General features: G+C 66.0%; 1 protein-coding gene across 1 annotated transcript; it reads left to right on the top strand.

Moving 5' to 3' along the window:
* Positions 1 to 1,990: 1,990 nt before the first annotated feature.
* TGFA (transforming growth factor alpha) lies at positions 1,991 to 8,198 on the top strand. The gene is given in 7 exon segments (XM_086477062.1): positions 1,991 to 2,024; positions 5,398 to 5,451; positions 7,382 to 7,505; positions 7,723 to 7,875; positions 8,010 to 8,077; positions 8,080 to 8,118; positions 8,191 to 8,198. Coding segments are annotated over 7 exon segments (480 nt in total).
* The last annotated feature ends 1,797 nt before the right edge of the window (positions 8,199 to 9,995 follow it).

The raw sequence follows: 9,995 nt of genomic DNA, 5'->3' as shown, positions 1-9,995 counted from the left end.
ACAGTCTCCATTTGGGGTCACCGGACCCCAAAGCCAGGGGGGGTTTGCCCCACGACGCCGTTGCTTTTTTTTGCAGCGCGCCCTCGCGCCAAGAGCAAAGAGCCGCCTTTGAGCACGACTTGCCCGTCATCGCTTCCCGGCCGGCTTTCTAGGTACTGGAGAGCATCCCCAAATTCCTTTGGGCTTACTGCTCTGCCTGGCTCCTGCCTGCCCTGCCTGCAGCGCGCTCCTCCCTGCCAGCTCTGCCGCCCCGACTCCGCCGGCCCTGCCACCCTTCCAGTTCTTGCGGCGGCGGCGGCAACTGCTTCCACCGAGTGATTCACGCCCGGGGTGGGAGGACTATTGCAAAGGAGGAAGCTTTTATTTACAAATAAATATCCCAGTTATCAGCCCAGGGGAAGGGGGGGGGGAAGGCAAGAACCAAGGGAACACCACAACCTTGCCCACACCGGGGTCGTCCCCCAGGTTGGTTTTTTTTTTGCCTTCGCTTGGCTGAAAAGCGAATCGCCGGCTGCCGGCGGAGGGTTTGGTGACCCTTCGCGGGGACGGTGGGAAGCCGTTCCCGTCACCGCAGCCACCCTGGGGACACGGCGGCCGGTGGAGTTGGTTCTGTCCCGTGGGCTGTATCAGCCTCGTGGGGCACGAGCGGCGGGGTGCGCGGGTTGGGGTGCTGGGGCCGAGCCCCGAGAGGGTGGGAGCTCCACGGGGTGAAGAGCCAAGGCCGTGCAGCCTCCGAGCGGCCAAACGCTCCCTGGCGCTGGGGCTCCGGTGGGGTTTTGTATCTGGGGGGATGGCTGCTGCGCTGAGACGCTTGGGCTTTTGGGGGTAAAAACGGGGCGCTGGGGATTTTGGGATGGGCAGCGTTGGGAAGAGCCGGGCTCCCAGCCCCTTCAAAGAGCTGCTTTCAAGTGCGGCAGCGAGATGGTATCAACCTGGGAACGCCGGGGAAGGCTCGGCTCCGCTCAAACCGCAGGGCTGGGAGCAGCTCCCGTGGGGGCGGGGGGGGGGGGGGACGGGACGGGGGACACCGGCTTAGCACCAGCACGGCTACGAGGGGGGTCCCTTGCACCAGCGAGGGGGTCCGATGGGAGCCCTCTGCCTGCCCCCCATCCATGAGCCTCGCCTGCGAGGCCAAGCCCCATCTCAGGAGGCTTCAGGGTGGGTGTCCCAGGGGGACGAGCCTCTGTGGGAGAGGAGGGTCACCATCGCTGACCCCCAAGTTCTTGTCATCGCCCTGTTGGGACGCGCTGCCCCCCCCCATGTGTGTGTGTCCCCCACCCCAAAGGACAGCCGGGTTGGGCCCTGCTGCTTTGGGGGTGACACAGGCTGGGGTCAGCGCGGCGGGGCGAGGAAGGGGTGTAGGAGGAACGCGCTTGCGGCTGGTGAGGCAACTGGGGAGTCACCATGGCGGGGGGGGGGGGGCTGCAGCCGAACCCCACCCTGGCCAGCAAAGCCAAGGGCTGGTGGTTTCGTTGGGGAGCGGGCCATGACCTCCTCCTCCCCCCCCCCGACGTGTGTCACACACACCCCCCCCCTCCAATTTGGCAGCCAAAGCCCCTCACGCTGGGGGATCCCCCAGCCCGAATTGCACCCCCGCCAAGGTGGGGGGGGGGGGGGGGGGGGCGCCCCCCGGGGGCTGCTTCCCCCCCGCAACGGGGGGGAGGGTGGCAGTGCCACAGCCCCGGGGGATGCCCCGGGGAGGGAGGGGGGGGGGGGGGCGGGGGGGGGAGTTGAGGGGCGGGGGAAAGGGGGTGGGGGCCCGGGGGCGGCGGGGCCGGGGGTGGCTCCGCCCCGGGGCCGCAGTGGCTGGCGGCGAAGTCCGCGCCCATTTCCGCCGGCGCGGAGCCCGGCCCCCCTCGCCCCGCCGCGCTGCTGGGCGCCCCGGCACCGCCACCGCCGGCACCGCCACCCCCGGCCCTCCCGGCTGAAACCTTCCCCCCCCCTCCCCTCCCTTCCCCTTTCCCCTTCCCCAGCCCCACCGACAGGCAGCATGCCGGGCGAGGCGGCGGCCGCGCTGGCCATGGGTAGGTGCGGGGCGGCGCGGGAGGGGCGGGGGGGGAGGCGGGACCCCCGGTACCCCGATACCCCGAACCCCCGTAGCCCTGCACGCCGGTACCCCGAACCCCGACCGGTTCCGCGGTGGAGCCGCATCCCACAGCCGGGAGAGAGGGGGGGGGGGGGGGGGGGGGGGGCTCGGTGGGGTGTGTGGGGGGGTGGGTGTGGGGGGCGATGGTCCCCCCTAAAGTTTCTCTCCAACAGCAAAGCGGGGGAGGGGGGGGGTGTCGGGTTGTGACTCGGTCGCTTCTTCTTGCTTCGTTAAACCCTGCAAAATATTTGGCTTCGGTCCCTCCCGAAGTTATTTGCTCAACCGCTCCTCGCCTGTGGGAACGTGCCTTCGGCCTCGGCGGGAGCGCGGGTCCCGCTCGTTCGTTTTCGGGGAGAGTTAATTCACGAGAGCGCCTTGCAATTAAAAGGAGAGGACGCCAAGCGCCTGCTCCTTTTGCTGGGGGAAAGGGGTGAGGGGGTGAGGATGGGGATGGGGGGGGGGGGGGATGCGAGGCTGGACCCGGGCGATGCTGCGCGGGACGGGACGGACCCGACCACGCTGCCCAGGCTGGAGATTTGACGGCTGCGGAGGTGGGAGAGCGCAGGTGGGAGATGCTCTGGGACCGGTGAAGGTGACCCGTGGTGGAGCCAGGGCTGGGGGGGGGACACACGAGGCAGTGCCAGCCCGGCGGGAGGAAGGCTCTTTGCGGCACTTGGGGTCACGAAAGCGGCCGGTTTTGGCCCCCCTCCAGCCCTCCTCGCTGCCTCTTGGGCTCCGGCATGGCCGCGCCGAGGTGCCTCCTCGCCCCGCTCCTCCGGCACGTCGAGCATCCCTCGGGCGGGTGGGTGGCTGCCACGAGGCGGGGGTCGGTTACTCCAGCCGCCACGTCCCTCCTCGGCTCGTTCGAGAGGGTCCCACCAGCTCAGTCTGGGGACACCCATGTGCCCTCTGCTGCTTTGCCGCTTGGGTGGCTTTGGACCTCTCCAGCCCCGGTGGTCGCCCATCTTGGCAGGCGGGGAGCCCATCAGCCGGGCACCCCGCTCGCCCCAGTGCCCCATCCAGGGGTGGTGGCTGCTCACGGGCTCCAGCCTGGGTTGGAGCCAAACCTCTGTGGTGCCCCGGGTGCTGCGGGGGGGGGGGGGGCGGAGAGGAGCCGTTTACAAACCACATCGGACCGGCAGATTGGAGCATCCGCTTAAAATACTGGGGAAAAGGGGACCCTCCCCCAGCCCGATGTACGTGAACCTGACGGCTGCCAAGGGCTGATCCACGAGGGGAAAATCTGAGCCGAGCGGATTAGGAGGGAGAACTTGGGGCCGGGAACAAACCCCAGGGATAACCGGGAGCTCCTCACGAAGCGCGTTATGAGTTGCTGGGGGCGAGAGGGGTTGAGCCCCCGGCTGGTGGCGGGGGAGAAGCAGAGGCTGGTGATTGATGTCGCGTTGGGGACAGAGTCGTTAATTCCGTGTTTGTCCATCAGCAAGGCTGGGGGGGGGGGGTCCGTCAGCAAGTTGGGTGTCTCCCGCCAGGAGGGTGAGTTCAGGAGGGGTAGGGGGGGCTTTGCTGGCTGGGGGTGAAGGCATGGAGACCTTCCCAAAATGGGGGGGGCCAGGGCATGGATGGGGCTGGGGGGGGGCGGGGGGCAGCAGCCCAGCTGGCATGGCCGAGCACCGACTTGGAAATTAAACTGGAGGTGGCACAAGATTTGATCTTTCAGGTTTGGGGAGAGAAAAAGCTGAGAAGGGGGCTGGGATTGCCAAAAATCAAGCGAGCGGGGCGGCAGCTGATGGACACAGCCCTGCTCTTGGGGGTGCTGGTTTGGCCAGTCAAACCAAGGGCGTGGATGCTCCGCGTCTCCGTAAGGTGCCCAGTGTCCCCACCCCGGCTATCGAGGGGCTCACCGGAGCCCTCGGCCGGCTCTGGAGATGTAAAACTGCTGCCGAGGGGCGTGGGAGATGGGGCAGTGACCGGGGACGAGGCGATCGCACGGGGCGAGCCGGGCTCCTCCGGCCAGAGCGGCTTTAACGTGAGCGGGGTGTTAGACCTGCCGGCGGAGAGAAGCGGGGAAGAGGCACCGCTGGAGCCACGCAGGGTCCCGGCAGGAGGACGGACAAGCCGGAATGCTGGAGGGGATGATACGGCCGCCCCGTGACACAGGGATGAGCCATTTCCCAAATAACGCGTGGTTTCCTCGGCATGCGGAGGTGCGAGTATTGGCACGGGCAGGAGCGGGGCAGGAGGACGAAGCATCTTCCAGCAACGAGCCACCGGCAGCAGCAAAACCAAATAAAACAACCCGGGAGGAGACGGGCCACCTCTGCTGGAATTTCCACGGGGGAAAAATCCCCGAGCTCTGCAGCGGCGTGGAGAAAGGTGCGGCGAGGACGGGCGAGGAGAAGCCGAAATGAGGGAAGCCGCTGCCGTAACTAACGCCGCCGGTCGCTGGCCGGTTTGCTGGATGCGAACCCCCAGGGCCGACACGCGGGTCGGTCTCTCGCCCGTCGCCTTTCTGCATGATTTGATTAAACCCGTGGAGGAAATTGGGTCAAACCCAGCGAAGGGGCTGCTGGCCTCGTCTGGCTTCACACCCCGGGGTCGAGCCGCCCCGGCAAAGCCTCTGAGCTGGAGCGGGGGGGTTCCCTGCGTCCACTCCGCTCCCCCAAAAGGGGTGTCTCGGGAGGGGGGTGTTCTGAGCGTGCCAGGACCCGCAGCCCCCCCGTGCTCGGGGTTGCATGGGGTGGTTCTGCCCGCTCGGGGCTCGCCGTGCCCGGGCGTTTTGTGACCGGGGAGCCCCGCTGGCGCCGTGGGGGTGCAGCCTGCGGGTCCCCGCGGTGGCACTTGCGGGTCGGGCAGTGGTTGCAGGCAGCGGGCGGCAGGGCAGGGGGCTGGCGGGGCGGTTGCAGCGCCCGAGCTTGCATCGAGGCTGGATGCGGTGCCGCTGGGCGGACGCGGGCAGGACCCGGCCGGGTGACGCAGTGGCGCTGCCCGGTGCCTCGCGGGTTGGTTATCCCTTCGGAAAAGAGGGATGTGTGGGCCAGGGACCAGGGATGGGCAGGGTCTGGCCTGGAAACACCCGTGTCCGTGTGGTGGAAGGGGGACAGCATCCCTGCCGGGGCAGAGCCGGCGGCGCGGTGCGGTGCACGGGGGCGGCGGCGTGGCTGGCACCTCCGCCGGCCCCCGCAGGCTGTCGGGGAAGCGAGCGCGGGCCCGTGCTCCGTGCGAGGAACCGCCCGGGTTCGGGCTGTAAAACGAACACAGGTGCATTTGCCTTTTTAAAACCCCTGGTAAATCTTGGAGTGATTTTTTTGGGTCAAACCCCCCCCCCCCCGGTCTCTCTGTCCTCTCCGCAGGTGTGCTGCTCGCCGCCTGCCACGCGCTGGAGAACACCACGGCGGCCTGGAGCGGTGAGTTCGCCGACGGGGCAGAGCCGGCGCGATCCCGGGGGGGGTCACAGTTTTGGGGGGGGGGGGCGGCCGCGTTGCCGACCTGCCTGGGGACAGGCAGCAAAGCGGGGGCGCAGGTAAACCATCCCCACCGCAAGGGCGCACCGGATCAGCCGGAGGGATGCTCTCGCGTCCCACCCTCCTCCTTGCGGGATCACAGGTCCCCAGGCGGGATCCTGACCCGGCCGGTGCTTTATCCCCCAAGGGAGAACTGGGCAACGGGGCTCTGCGGCGGGTTAGTTCTCATGCACCTTGTTTTGGGGGGGGGGGGGCTGAATCCTGGCGCCCGCCCGCTCGGTGCGTGGGGGCGTCTGGGCTCGTTAACCGTGCCGCAGCTCCCGCGGGGAAGCTGCCGGTGCCTGACGCCGGCTCGCGGCGGCACCGAGCCGGTCGTGGCCAATAAATCGCCTCATTCATAAAAGCGGCACAATGGGCTGCAACAGCCAAGAGCCCTTCGCTTCCCCCCCCCACCCCGCCCCGGCACGGCACGGCGTGGGGGCTTTGCCAACGGTGGGGATGTGCCGGCTACGGGGAGGGGTGGAAAAAAAAAACAACCCTCCTTTTGGGGCCGGGAAATGGGATGATGGTTCAACGGCGTCGGTTGGGAAGCGTTCAAGGAAAAACGGTGCTGCCGCAGCGGCGGGATGCTCTGGAGCAGAACCCGGCGGTGGGGCAGATGCCGTCCCTGCCAGGGATGCTGGGGGGGCTAGAGGAGGGGGGGGCTGCTCCGAGGGTTGAAGCGTCGGTTGGGGACACCTTGGGGACGGGGACGGGGTCCGTGCGGGCGGCAGCAGCAGCGCGGGGCAGCGGGAGGAGGATGAGGCGGCTGCAATGTGGCCGGCAGCTGGGAGCGCGCCGAGGCTTAATGCAAGCCAGGACACCCCGGCGCTGGATCCGGGGACGTGCCGCCGGCACCGGCGGGGGCAAAGGGACCCGCTGCCCCGTGCAGCCCCGGCGACGTGTCCCCAGTGGTGCCGCAAAGCCGGGACACGGCGGGCGTTGGCGGCGGGGATGTGCAAAGCTTTGGGGCTCGGCTTTGAGGGTTAAAACCCCAAAAAGGGTTATTTTTGTGGGGATAGTCAGGCCAGAGGCAGGAGTTGGAGGAGTCTGGGCTCTCCTGGGATAAAGCCACCCCTGGCGAGGGGGTTTTTCCCAGCAAGGGGCTGCGCCGAGGCACGGATTTCGGCAGCGGTGCGGTGGTTGCCACCGCCAGGACCCAATCCCAGCTCCTGGCTCTCCGAGGATGCTGCTCCCACTGATAACTCTCTCTCCCCACCATCGGAGACGGGGACATCGGGCCACCGCTCCGGCACATCCCCGGCTGAGCCGGCCCGACTCCGTCTTTCCTCGCTTCTCCTCCCCGAAGACCCGGAAGCGTTTGGCAGACGTGGGTTTAATTACCCCGGCCTGCCATAAATCCACGGCAACAGGAACTTGAGGTGGCTTTGAAACGACAGCGATCGGATGTGCTTTATTCCCGGGCTAATCCGAAAGCAGGATATTTGTTTTCCGTCTCTGCTGCGGAGGATAATTCAAACCAGGGCGGGATGTAATGGAAAACAGCATCCCGGCAAAGCCACCGGGCCGGGGCTGCAGCCGGCTCCGCCGTTATTGAACGCTCTCCTCCTCCATGTTAAGCTTTAAGCTCTTTAGGAAATTCCTCTAGTGCCAGCGAGGCTTATTCCCAGTGAAGGAGGATCCGTCTGGGCTCCTTGGGGTGGTCCCAGCCGCCGGACTGCATCCCCCCTGGTGACCCTACCATGAATACATCCAGCCCCCAAACGGAGCTGCTGACCAGGCGGGGCCTGGGGAGCTGCCGGCCTGGTTGGTAAATGCCCCCCCCTCCCCTCAAAAAAATGCCATTTTTTTTCTCCTTGTTTTCGCTTCCCAGCTCCGGGCCCGCCGGTGGCAGCGGCGGTGAGGTCCCACTTCAACGAGTGCCCCGACTCTCACAGCCAGTTCTGCTTCCACGGCACCTGCCGGTTCCTGGTGCAGGAGGACAAGCCGGCGTGCGTGTAAGTGCCGGGGAGGGCGGCAAAAAACCCGCACCAACTCCGGCAATTCCAATTCCAATTGGAATTGCCGGAGTTGGTGCGGTGTTTTTTTTTTTTTTTTTTTTCCGCCAATCCCCAGCGGGATTGGAACCGGTGGGAATAAGCGGGGTGGAACGTGGCGTCGCTGGGCCCCCCCGCGCGGCCGCTCGGGTGACGCCGGTGCCCTTCCCGCGCGCAGGTGCCACTCGGGGTACGTGGGGACGCGGTGCGAGCACGCCGACCTGCTGGCCGTGGTGGCCGCCAACCAGAAGAAGCAGACGATCACCGCCTTGGTGGTGGTGTCGGTGGTGGCCTCGGTGCTGCTCGTCGGCGTCTGCGTCTCATACAGTAAGTCCGGGGTTTTGGGGGGGGGGGGGGGGGGAGGCGTTGGGCTCGGCACCCCTCCCCGCCGGTTCGGCGCAGGATACGGCCCGAAGAGGGGAGGGGGGTCGAGCCCCTCAGCGTCCCCTCCGCGCTCTCTTGCAGCTGCTGCCGGCTGCGGAAGCGGTGCCGGTGGTGCCAGGCGCCTGTCGGCGGGCAGGAGAAGCCGGGTGGCTCCTGAAGGGCGGCACCTCCTGCTGCCACGCCGAGACGGGTAAGGGGGTCGGGGGGGCACCGCGGCGGGACGCCGGCTGCCGGGGTGTAACCGCGCTCCCCTTCCCCGCAGGGGTCTGACGGAGATGGGGGGTCCCGCCGCCGCCCCCCCGCCTCAGGATGCCCCCGCCGGGGACCAGCGCAGCATCTCTCCTCTGGTTTTGGTCTTCTTTTTTTTTGGGGGGGGGGGGTGTTCCCCTTTTTTGGGGGTTTGTTTTATTTTCCCCTCCACCACAGAAGACGGCAAGCAGGCGCCCCGGCGGCAGCACCGTCCGCGTGCCGGCAGCGGGAGAGCGCTGGCAGCGCCGGGCATCGCCCCCCGCCGCGGAGCCCGACCCCGGCCCAGCGACGTGCAACTGGGTTTTGGTGGTTTGTTTGTTTTTTGTTGGGTTTTTTTTTTTTCTTTTCTTTTTTTCCTTTGGTTTTGGGTTTGTTTTTTCCTTTTTCTCAGATTATTTTTGTTAAGCCAGAACCCCCCGCCCGTGCAGGATGGGGCTTTATTTTTCTATAGAGACAGAAGCGCCGGCGAACCCTCTGCCTCGGCAGTCGCACGGACCGCGCTCACTTCGGGGACAGATACGAGCTTTTTCTTAATAATAAAATGAACCTTAATCCTAGGAAATCTCCTCAGGCCGGTGCTCTAACCTCCCGGTGCAGCGTTAATCCTTTCCGTAGTTTTTATCGTAACCAACAGGAAGCTTTTTTGGTTTTTTTTTTTTGGTTGGTTTGGTTTGTTTTTTAAGTCATGGTTACTCTCATGTCTTCTGTATATGTTGCACTGAAAGTTAATATTTAATGTTTTAATTTATTTTGTGTGGTTAAATTAATTTTGATTTCTATAATATGTTATTGTGATCGGCTGTTCTTTTTTTCCCCTAATACCTGGATTATAGTTATTTAAGTGATATAAAGGACACTTTTTTTCAGAAAACTTTGTCTCTTGGGGCTTTTTTGGGGGGGGCGGGGGGAATATTGACGGAGGAGGTGCTGGGTCCCGTGGCTGGATGTGGTGGGAGCATCCCAGGGTGCAGGACTGATACCCCGGTGATGGGCTCAGCCCCGTCCCCCATGTTTCCAGCCCAGTGGAGGGGGGTGTCCCCCGTTCCTGCTGTGTGAGGAGCAGGGTTGGGGGGGGGTGTGTGGGGGGTGTGGGGTGTCCAGCATTGCATGACACACATGAGCTCAGAGTGGGGACACTCCCCCCCCCCCCCCCCCAGCTGCCCCTCCCCCCCCCCCCCTCAAGGGACAGACCCCCAGTCCGAGAGCAGGAGGCAATGGGGGGGCCACCAGCCCCAGCCAGGGCACGTCCCAGCCCCCAGCTCTGTGCCCCCCCCCCACCAACCACCTCAGCCAGCAGCAGCAATTTGGGGACAAACACTTCGTTTCTCTGAGGAGTTTGGTCCCTTTTTTTATATATTTTTTGCATTAACAGCAGCGCCAGCAGAGCCCCCCAAGGCTGCTGGGGGGGCGGGGAGGGGGGGGCTGCAGTGGCCGGTGGCACCTTCTTCTGCCGACAGCCATCCCCGAGGAGCAGGGGGTGCTGTGCTGGGGGGCTGGGGGGGGATGGAGGTGTGCATGGGGGGGGGCATGTGTGTGCATAGGGGGGTGCCTATGTGCGGGGGGGGGGGTGCATGTGTGCGTGGAGGGGTGCGTGTGCGCGTGGGGGTTGTGCATGGGGGGTGCGTGTGCGCATGGGGGGGGTGCATGTGCGCATGGGGGGGGTGCGTGTGCACGTGGGGGGGGTGCGTGTGCACGTGGGGAGTGTGCATGGGGGGGGTGCGTGTGTGCACAGGAGGGTGCATGTGTGCGGGGGGCGGTGTGTGCGTGTGTGCATGGGGGGGTGTGTGTAGGGGGGGTGCGTGTGGGGGGGGGGGTTTA

The sequence above is a fragment of the Leptosomus discolor genome, chromosome 23 (genome assembly GCF_034619465.1).
Source record: "Leptosomus discolor isolate bLepDis1 chromosome 23, bLepDis1.hap2, whole genome shotgun sequence".
Lineage (NCBI taxonomy): Eukaryota > Metazoa > Chordata > Aves > Leptosomiformes > Leptosomidae > Leptosomus > Leptosomus discolor.
The sequence above is the reverse complement of the archived record's forward strand: the minus strand, read 5'-3'. Positions and strand labels throughout refer to the sequence as shown.